The sequence below is a fragment of the Tribolium madens genome, unplaced genomic scaffold (assembly GCF_015345945.1).
Source record: "Tribolium madens isolate multiple individuals breed KSU strain unplaced genomic scaffold, Tmad_KSU_1.1 Scaffold_91;HRSCAF=231;Tcas5.2_LG7, whole genome shotgun sequence".
In the NCBI taxonomy this organism is placed as follows: Eukaryota; Metazoa; Arthropoda; class Insecta; order Coleoptera; family Tenebrionidae; genus Tribolium; species Tribolium madens.
Genome location: NW_025401063.1, coordinates 13,344,663 through 13,367,218, shown reverse-complemented (window position 1 = coordinate 13,367,218; position 22,556 = coordinate 13,344,663). Strand labels below are relative to the sequence as shown.

The window sequence follows — 22,556 nt, the reverse complement described above, 5'->3', positions numbered from 1 at the left end:
ACACTAATCCGGAGTTAACAGACATGGTGCTGATGTACGGGGAAGCTTTATCGAATGCTGCTGGAGAGATTTCGCGGTCGCCAAGTTCAAATTTAGAAAATCGGTGGATAGGGCGTAATGGACCAGTTTTATGGCCAGCTCGTTCACCGGACTTAAATCCTTGTGACTTTTTTCTATGGGACCATTTAAAACAGATTGTTGGTGAGAACTAAAGCTTCTATGGCTCAAAGGGCACATGCATACATCGATAACGGAGGGCGTCATTTCGAACATTTAATTTGAAGGTTAGTGCCCTTGATCAAGAGTGGTGCGTAACTTGAATGTCACTCTCACTTACTACGAATAAAGAATTGGTTTTTGCTTGGCTATCTAAGTTTTTATCTTCTTTCGCTTTTAATGTACGCTGGGAGACATTGGCGGGTACTAGAATTTACGTTCAAACGATGAGTTCTATCACCGTTTAAATTTTCTTAACGCATTTCAATAACATACTGTATAGGTACATACTTGTATACTTGCATTTTTAATTACGTAGGTAACTACGAAAACTATGTATTTAAAAGAAAAACTTTCGTTATCTTCATCATCTTCACTTTCCCTTTTTTTATCTTTTGGCGATTTTTATGAACATCATCGTCTACCTAATTCTTAAGGATAATTTTTGATTTCTCATTAACCCTATTTAAGTTATCAAGTTTTTGACTGACATTATTACATTTTCTTTTGTTTAAAATTTTATGTCATTTGGAACGGCAGAACGTCTGTCACTCCCATTATACTGCCTTTTTTTGGCATATTTTACTTTTCTATTTTACATTTGCTTTACTAAAATCCCCAAAAATGATGGAAGGAAGTAAGTTATATTTTAATAATTTGGCCATGTATAAAGAAAAAATCTGTAGTGAATCAGGTGGGGCAGGAGGAATATATCTGGGCTATGAGAACAAGTGCTTACAGAGAATCGGACTCAGATCTGTGGAAAGAACGGCGATCTTACAGCCAAATAGGAAAAAAATCTAAAACCGTAATTGATCTTTCTACAGACGATCGGCAGACGAAAGTCATGGCGTCTTTAGTTCCTGATGAGGTCATCTATAACGTTGATGACTACAGTCATCGGCAATACGATGCGTGTTTCCTCTTCGGAGACGTTTCCGGTAGACTTCAAACATTCAAATTTAACCCACACCTATCTGTTGTCGTTATCCTATATTAATATTTTTTAGGTTTTACCGAATTGTGTGAAAAATACACAAAAACTGGTGTTTCGGGCCCTTCTCGAATGACCCAAGTCCTCAATAAATACTTGGGCTCGATGGTCCAAGAAGTGTTATCCCACAACGGCGACGTTTTGAAATTTTCCGGTGACGCATTCCTTGCAATGTTCAAATCAAGTGAAAGCGACACCATGCGCGATGCTGTTCATGAAGCTCTAGACAGTGCTCTAGTCATTCAAAAAAATTATGGTTCATATTTAACGGATGTCGGTGTCGTGATTCGAGGTAATTTCCAAACCACGTCGATATTGTGCTCCTACTAATGGCAGATTAAAGTGAAACTGGCAATTTCGACTGGTCTCGTGACTTTTGCTCTAATTGGAGACTCCACGAACTCCCATTACGTGGTAGTCGGAAAACCGATTTGGGATGTTAAAGCTGCCGAAAGTATTAGCTCTGCTGGGGATATAGTGGTAGCCCCAGCAGCTTGGTATTACGTCAATACCAATGAATATGTTTTCAAAGAAATGCCCGATAATGTCCACATTAGATTGTTGGGGGTGGGTCCAAACTGGAGGAGTGTACAAAGAAATGTACGACAACAAAAGCCAAAAGATCTTGGCGATGATCTGAGTGTACGATCAGAAGCCTCTATCAGTAGCGATATTATAAACGATGTTACGCAAGAAGGGACAGCAGATGAGTTTTCTTGTACGTTCTAATTTTTTACGTAAACGCCAGATTAAGAATTGTGCTTTCTACAGTAAGACCAGCGGTGAATTTGGCTGTGAGACTTAAAATAAAAGAGTGTCTACGAAGATTCATCATTGCACCAGTCATGAAAAGTATCGACATGGATGAACCTTTTGAATACCTAACTGAAATGCGTCAAGCTGTTATTGTATTCATCAATGTTATTTCTTACAAACTCCAGACTGACGAAACAGTAGTATTAGCCGACCAAACTTTTAAAATTGTTTGCAGGGTGGTGGACAAGATGAAAGGTTGTGTAAACAAGGTTTCTCTCTTCGATAAAGATTTGATGTTTGTTGTTATTTTTGGCTTGCGTGGTCTTAAACACGAAATGGAGTGCCAAGTCGCACTAAGATGTGCGAGAGAGTGTTTCGAAGAGATTAATAAGCTTCAAGGAGTTTTGTCTACTTCTATTGGAGTTACCACAGGTAAAACAATCAACAGAACCAATTGTGTTCTAAATTGTTTTGAAGGCAAAACATATTGTGGAGTCTTCGGACATACCCTTCGACGCGAATATACGGTTATTAGTCTTATTGTAAACAAAGCAGCTCGATTGATGGTAGCGTACAAAAACAAAGTTACTTGTGATAGAGAAACGTTTCTGCACAGTAAACTTGAAGCTAGGCATTTTATTTTACAAGAACACAAGCCTTTGAAAGGAATATCTCATCCTGGGCCGGTTTATGAATTTCGAGAGACTGAGCTGTATTTCGTGATAATTTTTTTATCACAATAAAAAACTTTATTTTGTTTAGGGGCCATGATCAAATTCAACGAATAAATGCTTGCCCCCTTTTGGGTAGAGTCTCAAAGCTGAAACTTTACCAACACCTCCTGCAACAATGCACTCAATCTTCAACTGGAAACGAACAACAGTACAAAATGTTTCTGATAAGAGGAGAACCTCGTCAGGGGAAAACCCGACTTTTAGACGAGTTCGTGTATATAACACCGTCGCATATTCCCGTTCACAAGTTAACAATGGCGATGAAGGATAAGAAAGTACATAAATTCGAGGTTTTAAGCTCCTTTATTTAAAGATTTTTTCAAGATTCCTTATCAGGCCATAAGACTTGTCTTTAATGCACCTTTGCAACTAGCCCCTTGGGCATCAGTGAAAGAAAAAGAACAGAAACTTTTGGACGCACTGAGAAAAATACAAGTTCCTGATCTTTTATGCATATTGAATAACGTATTCGGTGTCAATTTCAAACACTCTGACTTGTACTTGTCACTAACAGAAAACGCAAAATTGGTAGCTTTGAAAAAAATGATCAAACAGCTATGTTATGCTGTATGTTTTTCTGATTAAAATTTTTTGATTAACTTTTGTTTCGTAGTGTTTCACAACACTTTGGGTACTTGCAATCGATGATTGTGAATTCATAGATGATGATTCTTGGGATCTTATGAACACTTTTTTTGAAGTTAAAACAGTTTTTATTGTTGCTACAATGGGTCTGTATAAGCTTGGTCATGAGACATTTCTTGATGATCCTCGTATCAAGATCGTACATCTTGCACCGATTGAAAGATGGTGTTTGGGAGCTTTGGCTTGTCAAATCTTAGATGTGTATGCCATATCTCCCGAATTGGAAAAGTAGAAACAGAATTTGAATTAATGGAAGTTTAATTTTTTGTTGTTTCTAGTGTTATTCAGACGAAAAGTAATGGCAACCCAGGTTGGATAGAGAGCTTTTTGACTACTTTAATACAAGACAACGCCTTGTATATATTAAAAGCTTCTCTGAAAGATATAAATGATCTTGGTCTAGTGTGTCCACCTCTTTATATGATGACAAGGTTATTAAAATTTCAAGTCACAAAATGTTTCGTAATAAAACATTCTTAGGTTGTCCAAAGACGAAACTATTAAATGGCAACATATAATGGAAGAAAGGAGACGTTCTATGGATTCGCTCACAGAAAGAGACGATTGGAAGCGATTTATCGACAGTTGCCGAGTACAAAATGGTTCATATTATTAAATAGTAATATTAGCTATGAAAATTTGTTAGGATAGTTACTTGAATGTCACAATAAGAGAACGAATGGAGGATTTGTCAAGAGGCGGCAAAGTTCCGATCTGTGTAATCACAGCAAATTTCCGTGTGGGAGAAGAAGAAGGCGAATTATCAATGGATGCTATGATATTAAAAACATTCGATTCGCTTAACTTTTTTGAACAACTTTTAGTTAAATGTAGTGCTATTTTGGGCAACCAGTTTTTGCGAAGCATGCTTTTGTATGTTATGTCAGCGCAAGATAAAAGAAAAGCGGCTTTAGGTATCATCTATTTTGTCCCAGAGAAAGAACTAGAACTTGCGTTGTAGCTATCCAGAGATTATTTGAAATTAAAGTCCTCACATGCGCTAAGGGTGACTTTCTGGAGGAAAGTGGCGTTTTCAAAGAGAGACTAGTAGACCCAACTGATGAAACCATTCTGAAATGTAGATGCAGAGGAATCAAAATTGACGGTGATCTGACACTTTACTATTTTCATCAAAAGAAATTCTAATTTCCAGAAACTTGTTCTGACCTCCCGAGATACGCTTCGTGTGGTTACTTGCAATTTCGGTCTTCACTGTTTCGCGACATTACTTACAACCTGTTGACAGATAATCAGAAGAAAGAGTTTCACTCTCGAGCTATCAGATTTCTGGAAAGAGAAACCCGAAAATGTAGATCTTGTGGTAGCGGATTTTTTGTCAGAATTCTAGGTACTAGACAAGATAAGGAGTTTCTAACCGCTCGAGATAGACAAAAAAGAACTTCTCTTTCGGGTTCTTGGGATACACTGAGTACAAGTCGGCGCAATTCCTTGCGTAGTGTATCCACTTACTCGGCCGGAAGCCAAAAAAGTCAAAGGAAACTCAAATATGATGAGAAATCAATCGCCTCTCATAGTACTATTTTCGGAGATTCTATGCCTGGCCGCGAAAAATCATTTAATGCAACTCTTGGAATTACGATAATTAAGAGGTTGAAACATAGCTATTCCTTGACGAGAGCGTTTTCTGCTGAAGATTTTACCGATTGCCAGTGCCAATTGATTTTAAGTACGACGTATGGCCAGTTGATTGAACACTGTATGGGCGCGAATGAATTAAATAAAGTCCTTGATGCGATGTTGGAGTATGCTTACATTAGCATAACTACTTATAACATTCCTCTAGCAATGAAAATTTTAATCGAGGCATTGGATGTATTAAGAGAAAAGGAAAAAATGAAATCAGAAAGCAAGTGGAAACTGTCACTAATTCGTGGCAAAGTGTATACTCTAATTGGGTACTCTCGTCTAGAACTTGGCAACTTTAGCGAAGCATTGAGTGTGCTTCACACAGCATTGTCTGAATATGGAATTAGGTTTCCAAAAGGCATGAGTAAGCAATTAAAAACTTGCATGAACGAATTTCGACAAATTTTCGGCTTTTATGTATTTCCACGCACCTTGATGAAACATTTAGATCATTGGGAAACAGTTTTTGCTAATAATCTAGCAGAATGTTTATCACATCTCTGTACCTTGTATAGGGTGGGCGAAAAATATAGGATAAAAATGTATCTTATTGTCATGTTGTAGATTAAAGGCGAATGGAACAACGCAGAGTTGGCCGCAAGTTGGGGTTTGATTAAATCGTTTGAATCCTTCAGTGACTTTCAAGTTATTTGCACAGCATGTGCTAATATGTTATATGTTGCCCACCACTTCCAAAAATGGAAATTATGCGTTGCGTTGGAAGTTCATTCGTTGCGTTTATGTCACTTGAAAAAGACTTCGGTAGAAGCTGAAGACCTTAAGTGTGTTGCGAAACTTTATGGGGTCATTTTTTGTTCGAGGTATTTTGAAACATTATTATATTAACTATCAAACTGTTTAAAAACAAATGTAGTGAGATATCTCAGCTGTAATAGTCAAATTTTCTTTCTTATATGCACATGAATAGGATGGTGGAATTTTCGAGTGATTTTAAATCTGTTTCTTAGAATGCTTCGATCTGACTTGGACAAGGCAATACATATCGGATATATAGTCTTGAGATTGTGTTCTTCAATTCGTGCTGTTAAGATAATTCTGCCATTGCTTCCGCTTCTGCTTTATGCTCTTTTGATTGGAAAACATTTCAGCAATGCGTATTCAATTCTTCAAGAGCTCGAATATTTTGCTGCAGAAGATTCTGACAATTCGGGTAAAAAATCATTGATTTTTTGAACGAAAGTTTACGTTATGGTTAAAGGCAAAGTTTGGTATTTCTCTTTATGTATTTGTCTACAACTCGAAACTGGATACACTGTGCTCCCTTATCACGTTTGTGAACGGTTTTACCAGATTGAAGGTGAGAACTGGATAACCATCCGAGATCCTGATGCCAGGAAAAGATTTTTCACTGTAATGTGGTTATGGTAATACAACCAAGTTTGCTTCTTGGGTTTTTATTTCTGTTTAATCAAGGTGCGTGCGACATGAGAACTGGGAAGCAGCATCTATATGGTGCATTAAGTCCAATGACTTTTCTGTTACCTTCGAAAGTGACACCTTAGCCAACAAAGTAACTGCGTTATACTTGCTGGAAGGTTTAATTTTGTTCTTGGTAACAAAATTGGATAAGAGAAATATCAAAGCTGTTACCAGAGCCGAGCATGAAATTGACCAATTAATTAAATCCATTAGTCAAGCAGCACAAAGAAATAAAGTCATTTTAGCTAGACTCTACCATTTGAAAGCGTACTACAAATATGTGAAAAGTAATGACGCAAAAGTGACCAAGTTGCTGTACAAGGCAAGGAAATACGCTGAAAAGTATGGAAATAAATTAGAAGCTTCTTGGATTGATCACAGTGAGAAAGTATGTAATTTATTATAAAAATGAAAACTTAATAAGTGTCATTAAATTTTAATAATAAGGATGTAGGTATTAAATAACATACTTTTAAGGCGTGGAGTAAAAGTTTGCCTCCTATATCCATCGACTTTTGGAGGGAGCATTGTGAAACAGAAAACTTTCTTGATTTCCAAGATATTGAGATCAGTGAAGGAAAGTTGGGATTTTTCACTCTGCCTACACCAGTGTACATTTAGCTGAAAATAAAAGACTTTGAATTGGACAAACGAATAAGTTTTTATTAAAATATGTATTTCCACACAAATTATAGTGAATAATTGAAAATAAAATTTTCCGATCCTGGAAATAATAACTGAGACTTAAAAGTATAAGACAAAAAAGGGAATTCAAATAATAAGATTTTTTTGAAATTGGAAAAATTTTAAGGGGTGATAATAGAGTTTAAAAGAAGCCAAAATTACTGAACTTGACTTCTTATCACAATATTTATGATTTCTGAGATATACCATTGGACAATTTGTGAACAAAATGACAAACCTAAACAAAGTTTCAGTTTGGTTACTTTGAGCATTGTATTCCAAAGTTGACAAAACAAATTAAATAATTCATTGAATTGAAAATATTTATGGTCGATTCAGCATTTAATTGCAATAGATTTTTATTTCGAAATTATTTTGATGTTTGGCAATTTTATTTTTAGACTCAGTTTAATTCTGAATTAAGTTTTAATCGCTTTCTGTAATCGGCCTTTATTAGGTTTTGCAGAATCTCTATATCATTTTTTAACAAACTTATCTTTGTTTAATTTAAAATTGATGTCTTAATTTCAGTAATAACAGAAAGTCAATCGACGTCTATGATCGACGTTTAAATTACCTATTTTTGACTTTTTGAGACAGAAAAATCAATCACAACTTATGCATAAAAGAATATTTTTTTCATTTTCCCCCCCACGAAAATGTAAATTTCTATTTTGATAAGGAAATCGAAAGCGAAAGTAAAACAAACATGCTAGGTGGTCGGTTTTTTTCCACAAAACGAGAAATAAATGGTTAAAATAATAATGCCTTTAGAATTTTTTTACGAAAAATTTGAGTATTTTATACCTGAAATAGTTTTTGAAATATTCGCTAGCAAATATTTACTTAGGTAGAGTATGTAAATATTCTCTAAAAAAAGTTATTACCTAATGTATTAACGTAAAAATGTTTGTAAAAGTTGTAAGCAGTGTGGCTGTGCAGTTTAAGGTCGGCCATCATAATAATTTAAAAAACCAATCACTTTAGATTTTTGAATTCATTCAAAAATTAATGCAATATTAATATGATTGGTCCGTTTGCTGTCGGCCATTATTATAATGTGAGTAACCATGGAGAAACCAATCACTTAAGACTTCAATTTCATTCAAAAATACCGAAATTGGTTAATTCATATTTGCATTCATTTGTTAGGATAATAGTGCGTTGGAGTAGGTATTTGCGCCTAATTACGTTTGGTTGTACTTGCCTGGGAAATAAAATTTTAAACCTCAAAACAGGAATAGGGATGTTAGTGTTTTAGCCATCCTGTGTGTCTGCAAACACAACATTAATTAGCAGTGAGAATATGGAAGTCAAAATTTTCTTCAAATCTGAACATTTTCAATCAAGAAGTGAAACATAACCTCACCTTCTAGAAGGAGGAATGAAAAGACTTTTGTACAAACTGCAGAAGCCTACAGCACAATTTACAATCTATGTACAACCAACATTAAGCTGCTACCACTTTTGCCGTAAACTTAGAACTTAGGCATCGTGATCCAAAGTAACTCAAAAAAATTGTTTGCGTGCGATCCAAAAAAAAGAAACAACCGTCTTGTAGGAAATTCTATAAGTTTCAATTTTGAACATAACAATTTTTTTCGTAAAACGCTCCGTTTTCGAAATATGAATGAGAAACCATAAAACGACACTTTCTTATTGTAACCCCCATTCGCCTCGCTCACCTCCAAAAACCGTTGACATTCAGTATGTTTACCTTTTAACTAGTCTAAACACATCCCTGAAGTCAAACATTTCCAAACCACGTATTCTACGATCCTTTGTAAGTATACATATATTTTTAAAAATTTTCGGAATGAAATCGAAATGAAAAAAAATGTAATGCACAAATAATGTTTGTGTATAAAAAAAAAGATATAAAAAAAAATATTTCACTAGACCAAAGCAAAGTATTGACATCATTATTAGGTATCGCTGAAGAGAATAAAATCAAAGTCAAAGGAACAAATAAAAATATTTACTAAAATTTTTGTATTGTTACTAATACAGGTTACTAAAAAAATGAAGATTAGTCCTTTTTAGAGTTCCTATATTTGAAGAGCTGGGACACTGAACGTCAAACCAAGCCAATTTTGTATTATGTGGATAAGGTATATACGTTCTCTCTTTTTTCATTAAAATTTTTCGTCGCAACTAATGTCAAGTTTGTTTCAAAAATTATTTTAAGGTTATAAATTTTGTCCCATTGACAATTTGAATAATTTTACGTCAGATTTAGTCAGGGACGTAGGAGATAAATAAACACTGAGATGTGGCCAGACAGGAAAAAACTATGTGAACAAAAATACACACTAAAGTAAAACTATTGCTGCATGCACAATTTAGAATGAGTAATAAAAACTTGATAGTGTCTCCAGAAAACCTGTTAAAACCTGAAACTTACAAAATTAGACCTGACCTGACCTGATAAAATACAATACTCCAAACAACCGAATAATAACTCCTTGATCTTGTTGTTAAAAGCTTCACCTTCGTTTTTGATAAATCTTACTTTTGGGACCCACCCTCCATTTATAGCGAGTTTTAAAGAGGTTCCACTTGTCTTACACTGTCTCGAGCATTGGGGCAAGGTGGTACAAAAAACTACTCAGTTTCTTTATGTATTAACACAATAGGACACAACAGAATTGGTCAGAATGACCGAGGACAGAGGTCAATTTTTATTTGACAAATTTATCTGACTTTATGTGAAATTTTACCAAAACGCCACTGATTTGTACCCCAATTTATTGTTATTATGCGTCAGCCGACGTATATAAATGAAAAATTAGAAAACTGACATTCCCAACTCTTTTAATAGGAGAAAATCAGCCGCCAATAGATGGAACTAAAACATCAATGTTTTCCCCATTTAATTAGTTTACAGTTGATGTGCCAGATGTCTCTTTTTCCTAATTTTGGCGCGTAGCTTAGACGACGGTGAGGCAACTTTTTGGCGGAATTTTGTGACAACTTAAAAGTTTTATTTAATCTGTCACCTAACGTTTTGTAGGAGTATTTTTTATTTAAAATAATGCCAAAAGTTGAAATCTTCATTTTAGAAATAATGCATCGAAATAGACCCTCCCACACAGTTTCTGCAATGAAGTGGGAAGGAAAAACACTAGCAAGTACTCACATTTACATTGACTTGTCAAACTGACAAAAATGGAAAACTGATATTGTCAAAATATATTTTCCCCATTTGGATAGTTCCAAGCCAGACACCAGAGGTCAGCTACTTTGCTGATTTTCTCCTATATAGGAACTCTAGTCCTTTTTACTAATAGTTTTTAGCGTCCTCTGCGTTGATTTACTGTCAATCAACGCAGACGACGGTTTTTAGTGACGGTGACGATCAAAATATTTTGAATGCGACTGTATCTATGACCACTGAGTTTTGTTAAAACACCTTTAATTATCTTTGTTCCTGACATTTTATAGAGTTTTTTATCCATTGTCAATTTTTGGCAATATTTTTTTACTTTGTAGAAATTTTCACATAAAAAATCAGTCAAGATGATGGAAGGATGTGAGTTTCTCGCGGCAGGCAAAGAATTTTCTCTAAAAGTCTCTTCTAGTGAATCAGTTGGGGCAGGAGGAATTTATCTGGGCAATGAGAACAAGTGGTCGTCGAGACTCTGATTTAGAAGTCCGTAAAGACGGTCGTTCATACCAATCAGGCTTACTTGGAAAAAAATCAAAGAATGTAGTGGACTCTATCGACGATCGCCAAACAAAAGTTATGGCGTCTCTTGTCCCCGACGAAGTAATTTACAATGTTGACGATTATAGACATCGGAAGTACGATGCTTGTTTCCTCTTTGGTGATGTTTCCGGTAATTAGTCGGCTATACTTTGCAAAATTTCACTTGATCTTTGAAGGCTTTACTGAACTGTGTGAAAAGTACACTAAAACTGGTGTTGCTGGTCCATCTAGGATGACTCAAGTGTTGAACAAATACTTGGGTTCCATGGTCCAGGAGGTCATGTCGCACAATGGCGACGTTTTGAAATTTTCCGGAGACGCTTTTCTTGCTATTTTTAAGACATCGGACACTGAAACTATGCGAGACGCCGTCCATGAGGCCTTGGACTGTGCTCTAGTCATTCAAAAAAATTACGGTTCATACATGACTGACGTCGGTGTTGCCATCCGTGGTAATTATGCTTAATTTTGCACAGTCGAATCATTAATTTTGGTGGTAGTGAAATTAGCTATTTCTGCCGGTTTGGTGACATTTGCTTTGATTGGTGATTCAACCAACTCCCATTATGTGGTTGTTGGTCAACCCATATGGGACGTTAAGGCTGCCGAAAGCATTAGCAGTGCTGGTGATATTGTCGTCGCACCAGCAGCCTGGTATTATGTCAATCCCAATGAATATCTTTCCGAAGAGATGCGTGACAACATCCATATGAGAATTGTAGGAGTTGGTCCAAATTGGCGAAGTGTTCAGAAAAATGTCCGCCAACAACCCGATGATGATCGGGCTGACGATATAATAAGTCAAGATGAAGATTCTACAGATACCGACGTTTTGAGTGAAATAACACAAGAAGGGGCACTGGACGAATTCTCTTGTATGTTTTTGTAATAAGTCATACATTAATTTATAATAAAAATGATCAGTGCGACCAGCAGTGAATCTAGCTGTCAGACTTCAAATCAAAGAAGCCTTAAGGCGCTTTATTATCGCTCCAGTGATGAAGAGTATTGATATGGACGAACCTTTCGAATATCTTACTGAAATGCGTCAAGCCGTTATAGTTTTCATCAACGTCATTTCTTACAAACTTGAAACTGAACAGACCGTTATTTTGGCTGATCGAACATACAAAACTGTTTGCAGGTTTACTTTCATTTCAACATATCACAAAATTTACAAATTCCTATAGCGTAGTCGATAAGATGAAAGGCTGTGTGAATAAAGTCTCGCTTTTCGATAAAGATTTAATGTTTGTTGTCATATTTGGCCTACGTGGTCTCAAACACGAGCTGGAATGCCAAGTTGCTTTGAGATGCGCTAGACAATGTCATGACGCAATCGATAAACTTCCTGGTGTTTTGTCAACTTCAATTGGTGTTACTACAGGTGTTTATTTTGAAAATTGTACAAAAGTTACAAAGTACTTACAGGTAAAACTTACTGTGGAGTCTTCGGCCACTCTCTTCGTCGAGAATATACAGTTATCAGTCTTATTGTGAATAAAGCAGCTCGCTTGATGGTTGCTTACCAAGGAAAAGTTACCTGTGATAGAGAAACGTTTCTTCATAGTAAACTAGAATCGAACCATTTCATTTTGCAACCACATAAGCACTTGAAAGGAATATCTCATCCTGGACCGGTTTACGAGTTTAGGGAAGTGGAAATGTAATATTCTCTTGTAAATTTTTTTGGTATAAAACTGCATTTTAGAGATCATGATAATGTTAATAAAGTCGATGCATGTCCCTTGTTGGGACGAGAACGCAAAATTAAGTTATTTAAACAATTGTTGGATAATTGTGTGAATGCGACCGATATTAAAGAACAACAATACAAAATGTTACTGATCTCGGGTGATGCCCGGCAAGGTAAAACGCGACTTTTAGATGAGCTTGTTTATATAACACCATCAAATATACCAGTTAGTAAAGTAGTACTGACAGAGTCAGACCAGCATGTAAGAACTCACAATTTTCCGTACAATCATACTCGATAACATTGTTTTCAAGATACCGTATCAATGTGTGAAGCTAATATTTGGCCCTCCACTGTCTATAACTAAAAGTAAAACGATACAGCAGAAAGAGCAGATACTACTGGATAAGCTGAAGAAGATACAAGTCCCTGAATTAATCTGTGTTTTGAATAGTGTTTTCGATGTTAATTTTAAAGTTTCAGATCTTTATATGTCACTAAATGAACAAGCGAGAAAAGTAGCATTACAAAAGATGATTAAACAATTGTGTTATTTCGTAAGATATCAACATATTAAGTCAATTGAGAACTACACCAACTTTATAGTGTTTTACGACTGTATGGTTGGTTGCGATAGACAATCTTGATTTTATGGATGTTGAGTCTTCCGATATCTTTGACCTCTTTTTTGATATTAGATTCATATTCATGGTGGCAACTATGGGGCGTGAGAGGTCAGTAAAAGAAGCAGTATCTCAAAAAATTGTTGAAGATCCCAGAGTGAAACACGTTCAACTTCTTCCTGTACAAAGATGGAATCTAGGAGCGCTTGCTTGTCAAATTTTGGGTGTTTACGCAATATCACCAGAACTAGAAAAGTAACTGTATTAAAGGAATGTTAAATTGTGAAATAAAGTCGATTTGTAGCGCGATACAGATCAGGAGTAACGGTAATCCTGGTTGGGTTGAAAGTTTTTTAATTAGTTTGATACAAGATGAAGGACTGTATATTTTGAAAGCCACTCTTAGAGAAATTAACGATCTCGGATTAGTTTGTCCCCCTTTGTATATGATGGCAAGGTTAATTCAACTTTTTGAGTTATAAAGCAATAGTTGGGATTATTTTGATATTATAGATTAACTAAAGATCAAACACGGAAATGGCAACATATTATGGAAGAAAGGCGACCGTCTGTAGATTCACTGAGTGCAGAGGAAGACAGTTGGAAAAGATACATCGACAGCTGTCGGGTAATTGAATTACGAAAAATTATAAGATGAATGGAAACAATCACGATAAATTTTGATTAGCGAATGGTTAGAATAAATTCCTCTAGGAAAGATAAGAAAAATATTGTTTTTCTCACTATTTCCAATGGAATTTTTATTGTAGTGTATTCTCTGATTTAAAATTGAATCCTTTACCTGATCATTTTTATTCATGTTCTGATTTTTTGGAAATATGTTAATTTGCCTGTCGTATTTAGGAAATTATAGTGATTTTTTTACTGTTAGGACAGTCATCTCAATGTTACTGTAAGGGAAGAAATGGAAGCGATTTCAAGGGGAGGTAAAGTCCCCATTTGTATAATTTCCCCAACCTTTCATGTTGCGGACGAAGAAATGGAGCTTTCTATGGATGCGATGATCCTAAAAACTTTCGATTCGCTTAATTTTTTCGAACAGCTGTTAGTCAAGTGTAGTGCAACTTTGGGCAATCAGTTTCTTAGGGATATGCTTTTGTATGTAATGTCGGCGACAGATAAACGAAAAGCAGCTCAAGGTTAATTTTTACTTGACTATACCAACTGTTGAAGAGTAAAATTGTAGCCGTTCAAAAACTTTTTGAAATTAGAGTCCTTTCATGCGCTAAAGGCGATTTTGTGGAAGGCGGAACAAAGGTTTTCAAAGAAAAATTGTTGAATCCCGATGACGATATGCGTTTGAAATGTGACTGTAGAGGTGTAAAAATTGATGGTATTGTACTTTCTCTGCTTGGTAAAGTTTTTTACGATAAATTTGTGTTTCAGACGAGTGCACAGATCTTCCCAAATACGCGTCGTGTGGTTATTTACAATTCCGGTCATCGCTGTTTCGTGATATAACTTATAACTTGTTAACTGATAACCAAAAGAAAGAATTTCATCAACGTGCTATCAGGTTTCTAGAGCGAGAAACTCGAAAGTGTACATCTTGTGGCGGTGGTTTTTTCCATAAAATTTTGGGCGCCTATCACGACAAGGTCAGGAAGAGCTTAGTGTCTTTTGGCAATAACATATAACTCTATTAGGACTTTATCAGAGCCAGAGATAAACAAAAGAAAAATTTTTCGGGTATAACTTCGTGGGAAGATGGTAGTCGTCGAGCATCAACTCACAGCATGTCTCAACGTTCTGGAAGCTTACACAGTCAAAGTTACCAAAGTTTTCATAGCCGAAGATCCCGATCACGGTTTGATTCGATAGCGGGGTCGATGGGGTCTATGCCTAGCCAAATTCTTGGGGAAGTGAGGGAGGAGAAATCCCAGGATGCGCTTTTTGGGTTTTCCATAATCAAAAAACTGAAAAACAGTTTTTCTTTGACGAAAGCCTTCTCATCGGAGGATTTTACAGATTGTCAGTGTAATCTGATTTTGAGCACTACTTATGCCCAGTTGATTGAGCACTGCAAGGGGGCGGGAGATTTGGGTAAGGTGATAGAGGCGATGCTGGAATATGCACAAGTTTGCATAATTGCTTCAAATCTTCCTCTTGCTATGTCTATTTTGGACGAATCCTTGGACGTATTGAGAGAGAAAGCAAAAGAACGATCTGTGAACATGTGGAAGTTGTCACTAGTCCGTGCTAAAATCTACAGTCTGATTGGTTATTCTCGATTAGAACTTGGACACTTGGACGAAGCCTTGTTGAGTTTCCATTTATCCTTAAACGAATACGGGATAACGTTTCCAAAAGGGCTAAACAAGCATTTGAAGCTGTATGCTCACAAAGTCAAACAGCTTTTTGGTTTTTATTTTTTTCCTAAATCTCTGACGAAAAATTTGGATCACTGGGAAACTATCTTTGCTAATAATCTTTCGGAGTGTTTGTCGCATCTCTGCACTCTATTTATGGTTTTCAAATGAAAAATTAAGTACTTGTAGGTATTCACATTTTAATCTTTAGATTAAAGAGCAGTGGAAGAATGCCGAAATGGCTGCAGCTTGGAGTTTGACCAAATCCTTAGAATCTTTCAGCGATTTCCGCGTGATTTGTACGGCTTGTGCAAATATGATATACGTTGCTCAATATTTTCATAAATGGAACTTATGTGTTGCTTTAGAAGTACACGCTTTGAGATTTTGCCATTTGAAAAGAGCTTCAATCGAAGCTGAAGATATCAAGTGCGTGTGCAAACTGTATTGTGTGATCTTCACTTCAAGGTAAAAAAATAATTTAATGTTTAAGCAAGAGTAAGTGGGTAACGCTCAGAAAGTATTGTCATCCGTGGATGAATTCAAAATTTTAAGGCAAATAAAAAAATATACAGGTTGTCCCAGTGAGTTGAAAAAGTCCATTAGTGACCTTTAAATAGTCAAATTGAAAAAATATATACAGGGTGCCATATAAAGTAAGATTCCAGGAACATGGAAAAAATGTTAAAAAAATTTTATCTATAAAAATTTCGAAGTTATGAGGGTTTAAAGTTTGCACTTTGACTCTAATTATTTCTGTTGGAAAAATAATTTTCCAAGTTTTTTTGCTATAGGCTATTAAAAGAGGAAACGAGGAAGCTGTATCCCAAATTGTAACTCTGTTCAATGTTATTTGTGGCTTTTATTGGCAAAATTTTTGTTCCTTTACTAAATAATTGTAAAAAAAAAACATATACAAGATCATCAGTATCCTTAAATAGATATAAAAAAATGTCAAATGTGAAAAAATAAATGTTAAAATTTTTTGACAGATAGAATTTTTTAAACATTTTTTCATGTTCCTGGTATCTTACCTTACTTTTCTCTGAGGCGCGAGTTCTGGCGCCCTGTATATAGGACATTGATAGATATACTCCTTTTCATATTAATGTGCATCAAGTAGGTTGTAGAAGTCTAAATGAATCTTTAATTTAAAGTCCGATTTACACAAAAAGAGTCATTAATGTCATTCAAAACAAATTTAATCACATCAATAATGAAAAAAATCTTTATGTTTGCTATCCTATGTTGATTACGTTGTTAATTTTAACTATTTTTTGCTATATGGGGTACACATTTATTTGAAAAAAAATATTTTTAGGGAAGATTGAGTTTAGGATTGTTTGAATTTTCGCATGGTTGCCACCTTAAATGATTCAACGACTACTTCGATGCACATTAATATGAAAACGAGTATACTAATCTAGTCCATTGCCTAAATTTATTTTCAACTATACAGCGTGTCTCAAAAATAAGTTAAAAAACAATCTTGTGTTTTTTAAATGAAACACCATATTTTTCTTAGCGTTTTTGGATGTAGATTTTTAACAATTTTTTTAAGCTAAACTTTTATTGGTCGATTTTGCTTAGTTTTGAAAATAAGACGTTATAACATGCACTTTTTAAAAATTTATTACACAAAAACTAAGATATCTAGAAATATTTTACCTACTACTCAAAGAAAAAGGTACAAGCTATAAGGTTGTAACATTTTTTTAGTGCGTTGCATTTGCAAAGATAAAAAAATGAAGGCGTTTGTTGAAAGTACAATAACTTTAAAAATTAAAATGGAACACCCTATTTATTGTTTTTGCATTTAGAAGATTATTAAATTGCCTTTCTAAAATTAAAATTTACTTTTAGGTGTTTATAATCAATAACTAAAAAGATATTTAACGTAATACATTAAAAAAAATAATTACTATTGTTTCAGTAGCCAAAAAGTGCACAGTTGCACAAGAGATGGAAGAAATATCACTTAATAATCACATTTGTGTTAAACTGAATCAATTATTCTTTATTTTTACAACAAAATAATTCGAATTTCAGTATTTATAACGACTTTTACAATCTTTGGATAAATCAAGGGATAAGTGATTGGTGGTGGAATTACTATGGTTGCCATAGTATCAACAATGCTCAAATATTGCTACAATTAATATTGAATGTTAAATATCTTTTCATTTATCAGTTCTAGATATTAAAAGTTTATTTTTTTGATAGACAATTTATCAATCTATTAGATGCAAAAATAAAAAATATTGTTTTATTTAAATTTTTTAAGTTATTTAACTTTTAACAAACTTCTTAATTTATTAATCTTTACAAATGCAAAACACTAAAAATTGCTACAGCTTTAAATTCTGCACTTTCTTATTTGCAAAATTTGTTCTAGCTGTCTTAGTTTTTGTGTAATAAATTTTTAAAAAGTGCATGTTTTCTTGAAAAAAAAACGTCTTATTTCTCAAACTAAGCGAAATCGACTAATCAAAGTTTAGCGTAAAAACATTGTTTTAAAAGGCTACATCCAAAAATGCAAAGAAACATATGGTGTTTCATTTAAAAAAACATAAGTTTGCATCGTAACTTATTTTTGGGACATGCTATATGGTTAAAAATAATTTTTGGTGATGCACTAGATTAGTATCTATCAATGTCCTACACATTTTTTCTATTTTACCATTAAAAGGTTACTAATAGACTTATTCAACTCGCTGGGACAGCCTGTATGTTGTCATTTGACAATTATAGTACAACACACGTAATGTGTATTGTGAAATAAGCCCAAAAGAACCATTTTTTTATAAGCTTTGCGCTTAAATTAAATAATTTTTATTTATTGTTTGTTAAGAGTTTTTTTGGCAAATTTGGAAAAAGCCATCCATTTGGGTTACATCGTCCTGAGATTGTGTTCTTCAGTTCGCGCCGTCAGAGTGATTCTTCCCTTGCTTCCAACTTTGATTCAGTGCCTTATTATGGGAAAACACTTTGTTAATGCGTTTTCTGTTCTTCAAGAGCTTAATTATTTTGCCGAGGACGATACAGATAACTCAGGTTCAGCAATAATGCTTACAAATAAGTGTTTTCTATTATTTTAGTAGGAAAAATATGGTATTACGCCATTTGTATTGGTTTACAACTTGAAACGGGGTACACATTGGTTCCATACCACGTATGTGAACATTTCTATCAACTTGAAGGTGAAAACTGGGTGACTGTTAGAGACTCGGATGCGAGAAGACGATTCTTTACCGTAATGTGGTTGTGGTAAGTCGAAATTTGTGTAAAACTTTGGCAAGTATCAGGATTTGGAAGGTGCATTAGAAATGAAAAGTGGGAAGCTGCATCTATTTGGTGTCTCAAAATTCCTGATTTTATGGTGTTCTCTGAAAGAGATTCACTGGCGAATAAAATAACGGCATTGTATTTGTTGGAAGGGTTGTTGCTGTATTTTGTGAATAAATTAGATAGACGCAATATTAAAGCGATTGTCAGCACGGAAAATGAGATAAAGGCGTTGTTGAGAATTGTTGAGAAGTTTGCCAAAACGGTGAAGATTCTCATACCGAGGTGGGGGAACGGACCAATATTAACAAATTAATGAGAAATTGTATTTTTAAAGGTTCTGTCATCTGAAAGCTTATTTCAAGTATATCAAGAAGAATGATTCTAATGTCGTTGATATGTTAACCAAAGCGAGTAATTACGCTCTCAAATATACAAATTCTTTAGAAGAAGGATGGATTGAACATTCCGTAAAGGTAAGGGCATGCAAATAAACATTAAATCAAATGAATCAATGAATTAGGCTTGGAATAAGACACTGCAAGCTAATGCTATTGATTTTTGGAAAGAACATTCAGAAGCCGATAATGTGCTTGATTTTCAAGAAATAGAAATTTCTGGTGAAACCTTAGGATATTTCACATTACCGACTCCACTGTTCGAATAAAAATTTGAAGTGTTTTTTTTTAATACTAAAATATTGTTGGATTAATGTATACATAAATCCATATCACGTCTTGTTTTTTCACTTATATTTATTTTAATAAGGAATTAACATTTTTTCAATACTAGAAACTGAATTTATTAAACTGAGGCTTTTTTTAATTGCGCACTTTTTTATTTACGTATTACAGTTGAAGACAAAATACTTTGGTCGTCAATGTCACTTGAGTGACATTAAATTGTAAAGCATGCTTTAGGACTGTTAACCTTATTTTTAGCTACTGTCAATCATAGTTGACAAGTTGCACATATTTTTGATAGAAAGATATAATAGCTGTCATTAATTTGAAATAGTCATTAAAAAAAATTCATTAAAGCTTGAATTACATTAAAGTGTCAGAAATGTGACGACCAAAGTATTTTGTCTCCAACTGTACACATTGTCTGTTTCATTACGTATTGGGTGTTTGTACATTCAAAATGATTATAAATTATAATGATTGCGTAGATATTTTAAGAAACCAAATTAACTCAACTTATTTAAGGATTCTGAAATATAAGGGATGCGTCACTAAACTCGTCGAGAAAGTCATTTTATAGAAATGTTTTTTCAATTCCAAATTTTTATTATAAAGATGTTAAAGTGGGTGTTGGAGAAAATATAGTATATTCCTCTTAATGAAAGACAAATTAACTAAATTGTTTTGGTTACTAAACGTTCTTCTAATGAATAAACACTGTCTAATTAGTAATCAATTGCATAGTATAAGTAAATTTAGAAATCTTCAATAAAACAACGTTAATATTTTTGAACAAAAATTGCGGTTATTAAATAAAAAGAGTTCATGATCAGTAATAATAATTGTAATTGTGAAATTTGAATGTAAAAGTTTTAATTTCAAACGTTATTAAACTGTTGCTGTGGGCTTATCAGCGTCCCATTGAGCGACTGCTGCATTAGACCAGATATATTGCCCTTTCAAATTTTCTGCTTCCAAGGCCAAAAACAGCGGCGCTCGAGCCCCTTGTTCAATGGTCCATGGGCCCTTGTGACTAGTCATATCAGTATCAACATACCCTGGATGAACAGAATTCACAGAGATGTTCCTGTTGGGTGTCTCTTTATCAAATTCTCTTTGTTGAATTCTTGTGAGCGCACTCACGCCGACTTTAGAAACTACATAGGCAGAGGTGCCCCAGCCAGCTTCCTGATGTTTATTAGCTTTAGCATCCCTAGAAAAAAATTAGTTTGGGAATTATTATTATACTATAAAACTTACTGAACAAATTGTTCCATCAATTTATTTAGTTGTGGTATAGTCAGGTTTGGATCACTGAATTTTGCCCTCAAGTTAGGTGAGGGTATTCTTGATAGGTGCCCTGCTGAGCTTGACAAATTAACAACTCTGGCATTTTGTCTCAAGATGGGAAACAAAGTTTCACACACTCTTAATAAAGAGAAATAATTAACTGCAACTGTAGTTTCTGCTTGTTCACTAAATGGGTCGGGGGCATCGTTCTAAAAAAGCAGACGCAATGTAACTTTAAAAATGCAAGCACCAAAAAGGTACCTTAAATGCAATAGCAGCATTATTCACTACAAGGTCGAGACCCCCATGTTTTTCTACCAAATGATTTTTAAGTTTGGTGATGCTGTTTTGGTCGTTAATATCAAGTTGGTGAAATAAGGGGTTGAATCCAAGTTCTTTCAGTTTGCCCACAGCAGCCTCTCCTCTACCAACATCTCTTGCAGTTAGGTAAACTACACCTTGAAACTTCTCACAAAGGCCTTTTACAATTGCATATCCGATGCCTTTGTTGCCACCAGTTACCTAAAATCAAGTTTTTTGAATAACTCAAAAATTAACTCACGAAACCTACCAGAGCAACTTTTTGCACTGACATTTTCAACTATTTTGTTGCGAATAATGATTTTCAGATTTTTAGATGACTTCTGAACAAGTGATGAGTAAGCACAATTTTTCAGATTAAAAACAAGAAAATAGTTTTGATAGGTTATGTAAAATTAAACGTCAAATGTCGACCTTGATGTGATCTCCCCTCACTGCCAGCATCCAGTTAAATGACAGTGGCGTAGGTACTGGAGGGGAAGTAGAAATAGCTGAAGAAGTCGTTTTTCTATTTTTTATTTTTCTGGCTAATAGTATATGTGTTCTTACAGTAATTTTGGATGTAATGACATTTTTTTCTAATAATTATTATATTACATTTTTATTCTGTACAGAGTCAGTGACAGGAGAGTTACTTTAGAAACCAAAAATACCTTTAGCATATGTAACTGGATATAATATTTTATTTAAATTAATTCAGTAATCAAAGTGAGCTGGATGAAAATGAGTGAAGTCGTCAAAATGACAAGTAATTGTCTACTGTTTCAAGAACTCTAATTATGTTTCAGGACCATAAGCATTCGATTTGGACACTCCTCCAAGTACAGAGCTGCTGCCACAGGAGCATTTTTCTTTCATTCTCTATGGATTAAGAGCATGCCCGCTTTTTCGTTATTTGTGTAATAATACATTGTATTAACGAAAATTGACTGTTACTTTTTAAATGTCAAATTGAATATGCAAAGTATTCTTGGATTCAATTTTATAATTTTTGCTGCCCAAATTATTTCAGAAGTAACTCTCCTGTGACTATTCCTATATAAAAATTTTAATGGGCATTAGCTTTGAATCTAACCTACAAAAATTTATTTACAAAGTAGGTAGATTTGATTTTAATGTAAATTACAAATGAATTTTCTTTAATTAAGATCGCAAATCTGTTGTTTGCAAAAGAAAACAGCATGGACAAGTATATACATTTATTGAGTTCCACGTATATTATCAAAAAATAATAAATACAAAATTTTAACAAAATGTTTTTCATTAATTTAAAATTGATCATACACTGTGTCAATTTTAAAACTTGTAATTGGCATTTCTCTCAACTGAAAAAGTTATTAATAATCACTCAAAACCGTTTTGGTGGTTCCTAGGGGGAATTAAAATGACATGATAAGTGACACACCTCCACCCACCCTTGAATATAGTAAAAAAAATTAAAATTTAACGTCTTCGTTTTTGAATAATTGGAAAAATAACTTTACCAAATAGGCTGTTGTATGA

General features: G+C 34.3%; 3 protein-coding genes across 9 annotated transcripts in view; 2 read left to right on the top strand and 1 right to left on the bottom strand.

Annotated features, from left to right (window-relative positions):
* Window positions 1–738: 738 nt before the first annotated feature.
* LOC123010839 (adenylate cyclase type 10-like) lies at window positions 739–7,077 on the top strand. Of its 2 annotated transcripts, XM_044407991.1 has the most exons (20): window positions 739–853; window positions 903–1,157; window positions 1,227–1,502; window positions 1,554–1,928; window positions 1,982–2,398; window positions 2,444–2,678; window positions 2,729–2,975; window positions 3,025–3,267; window positions 3,314–3,573; window positions 3,624–3,776; window positions 3,826–3,937; window positions 3,992–4,259; window positions 4,307–4,450; window positions 4,499–5,356; window positions 5,441–5,508; window positions 5,557–5,813; window positions 5,961–6,163; window positions 6,212–6,377; window positions 6,427–6,820; window positions 6,910–7,077. In XM_044407991.1, exons 1-20 carry the CDS (start codon window positions 841–843, stop codon window positions 7,051–7,053), a joined length of 5,088 nt encoding a protein of 1,695 aa, XP_044263926.1. In that variant the 5' UTR covers window positions 739–840; the 3' UTR covers window positions 7,054–7,077. The 2 variants fall into 2 exon arrangements, with proteins under 2 accessions (XP_044263926.1, XP_044263925.1); XM_044407990.1 differs by having other exon boundaries at window positions 4,499–5,508.
* Window positions 7,078–10,331: 3,254 nt separating this feature from the next.
* LOC123012115 (adenylate cyclase type 10-like) overlaps window positions 10,332–22,556 on the top strand; it is a 33,620-nt gene continuing 21,395 nt past the window's right edge. Inside the window, exons 1-22 of one of the 6 annotated variants that reach the window (XM_044409922.1) lie at window positions 10,332–10,648; window positions 10,698–10,955; window positions 11,002–11,277; window positions 11,326–11,700; window positions 11,750–11,969; window positions 12,016–12,212; window positions 12,257–12,491; window positions 12,537–12,783; window positions 12,836–13,078; window positions 13,128–13,399; window positions 13,449–13,601; window positions 13,658–13,772; window positions 14,037–14,304; window positions 14,352–14,498; window positions 14,552–14,763; window positions 14,812–15,633; window positions 15,686–15,942; window positions 18,326–18,528; window positions 18,576–18,741; window positions 18,790–19,044; window positions 19,097–19,229; window positions 19,283–19,478. In XM_044409922.1, coding sequence (XP_044265857.1) covers window positions 10,636–10,648; window positions 10,698–10,955; window positions 11,002–11,277; window positions 11,326–11,700; window positions 11,750–11,969; window positions 12,016–12,212; window positions 12,257–12,491; window positions 12,537–12,783; window positions 12,836–13,078; window positions 13,128–13,399; window positions 13,449–13,601; window positions 13,658–13,772; window positions 14,037–14,304; window positions 14,352–14,498; window positions 14,552–14,763; window positions 14,812–15,633; window positions 15,686–15,942; window positions 18,326–18,528; window positions 18,576–18,741; window positions 18,790–19,044; window positions 19,097–19,229; window positions 19,283–19,426 — 5,211 coding nt within the window. In that variant the 5' untranslated portion in view covers window positions 10,332–10,635 and the 3' untranslated portion in view covers window positions 19,427–19,478. Of the gene's footprint in view, window positions 10,649–10,697; window positions 10,956–11,001; window positions 11,278–11,325; window positions 11,701–11,749; window positions 11,970–12,015; window positions 12,213–12,256; window positions 12,492–12,536; window positions 12,784–12,835; window positions 13,079–13,127; window positions 13,400–13,448; window positions 13,602–13,657; window positions 13,773–14,036; window positions 14,305–14,351; window positions 14,499–14,551; window positions 14,764–14,811; window positions 15,634–15,685; window positions 15,943–18,325; window positions 18,529–18,575; window positions 18,742–18,779; window positions 19,045–19,096; window positions 19,236–19,282; window positions 19,479–22,556 lie in introns of those variants that run through there. The other 5 variants (XM_044409921.1, XR_006413188.1, XM_044409920.1 and 2 more) reach the window with 5 other exon arrangements.
* Window positions 20,269–22,395, bottom strand: LOC123012117 (carbonyl reductase [NADPH] 1-like). Its single transcript, XM_044409926.1, has 4 exons — window positions 21,304–22,395; window positions 20,994–21,254; window positions 20,703–20,941; window positions 20,269–20,655 (listed from the first exon to the last, which is right to left on the bottom strand). Exons 1-4 carry the CDS (start codon window positions 21,325–21,327, stop codon window positions 20,331–20,333), a joined length of 849 nt encoding a protein of 282 aa, XP_044265861.1. The 5' UTR covers window positions 21,328–22,395; the 3' UTR covers window positions 20,269–20,330.

Bases quoted from the DNA above. Each gene is read 5' to 3' on its own strand.
- LOC123012117 (XM_044409926.1), bottom strand. From the start codon at position 21,327: ATGTCAGTGCAAAAAGTTGCTCTG. The intron at 20,942-20,993 runs GTACCTTTTTGG...CTGCTTTTTTAG, and splicing joins ATGCTGCTATTGCATTTAAG to AACGATGCCCCCGACCCATT. The intron at 20,656-20,702 runs GTAAGTTTTATA...ATTTTTTTCTAG, and splicing joins TTGATGGAACAATTTGTTCA to GGATGCTAAAGCTAATAAAC.
- LOC123010839 (XM_044407990.1), top strand. The intron at 3,938-3,991 runs GTACAAAATGGT...AAAATTTGTTAG, and splicing joins GATTTATCGACAGTTGCCGA to GATAGTTACTTGAATGTCAC. The intron at 6,164-6,211 runs GTAAAAAATCAT...TTATGGTTAAAG, and splicing joins AGAAGATTCTGACAATTCGG to GCAAAGTTTGGTATTTCTCT.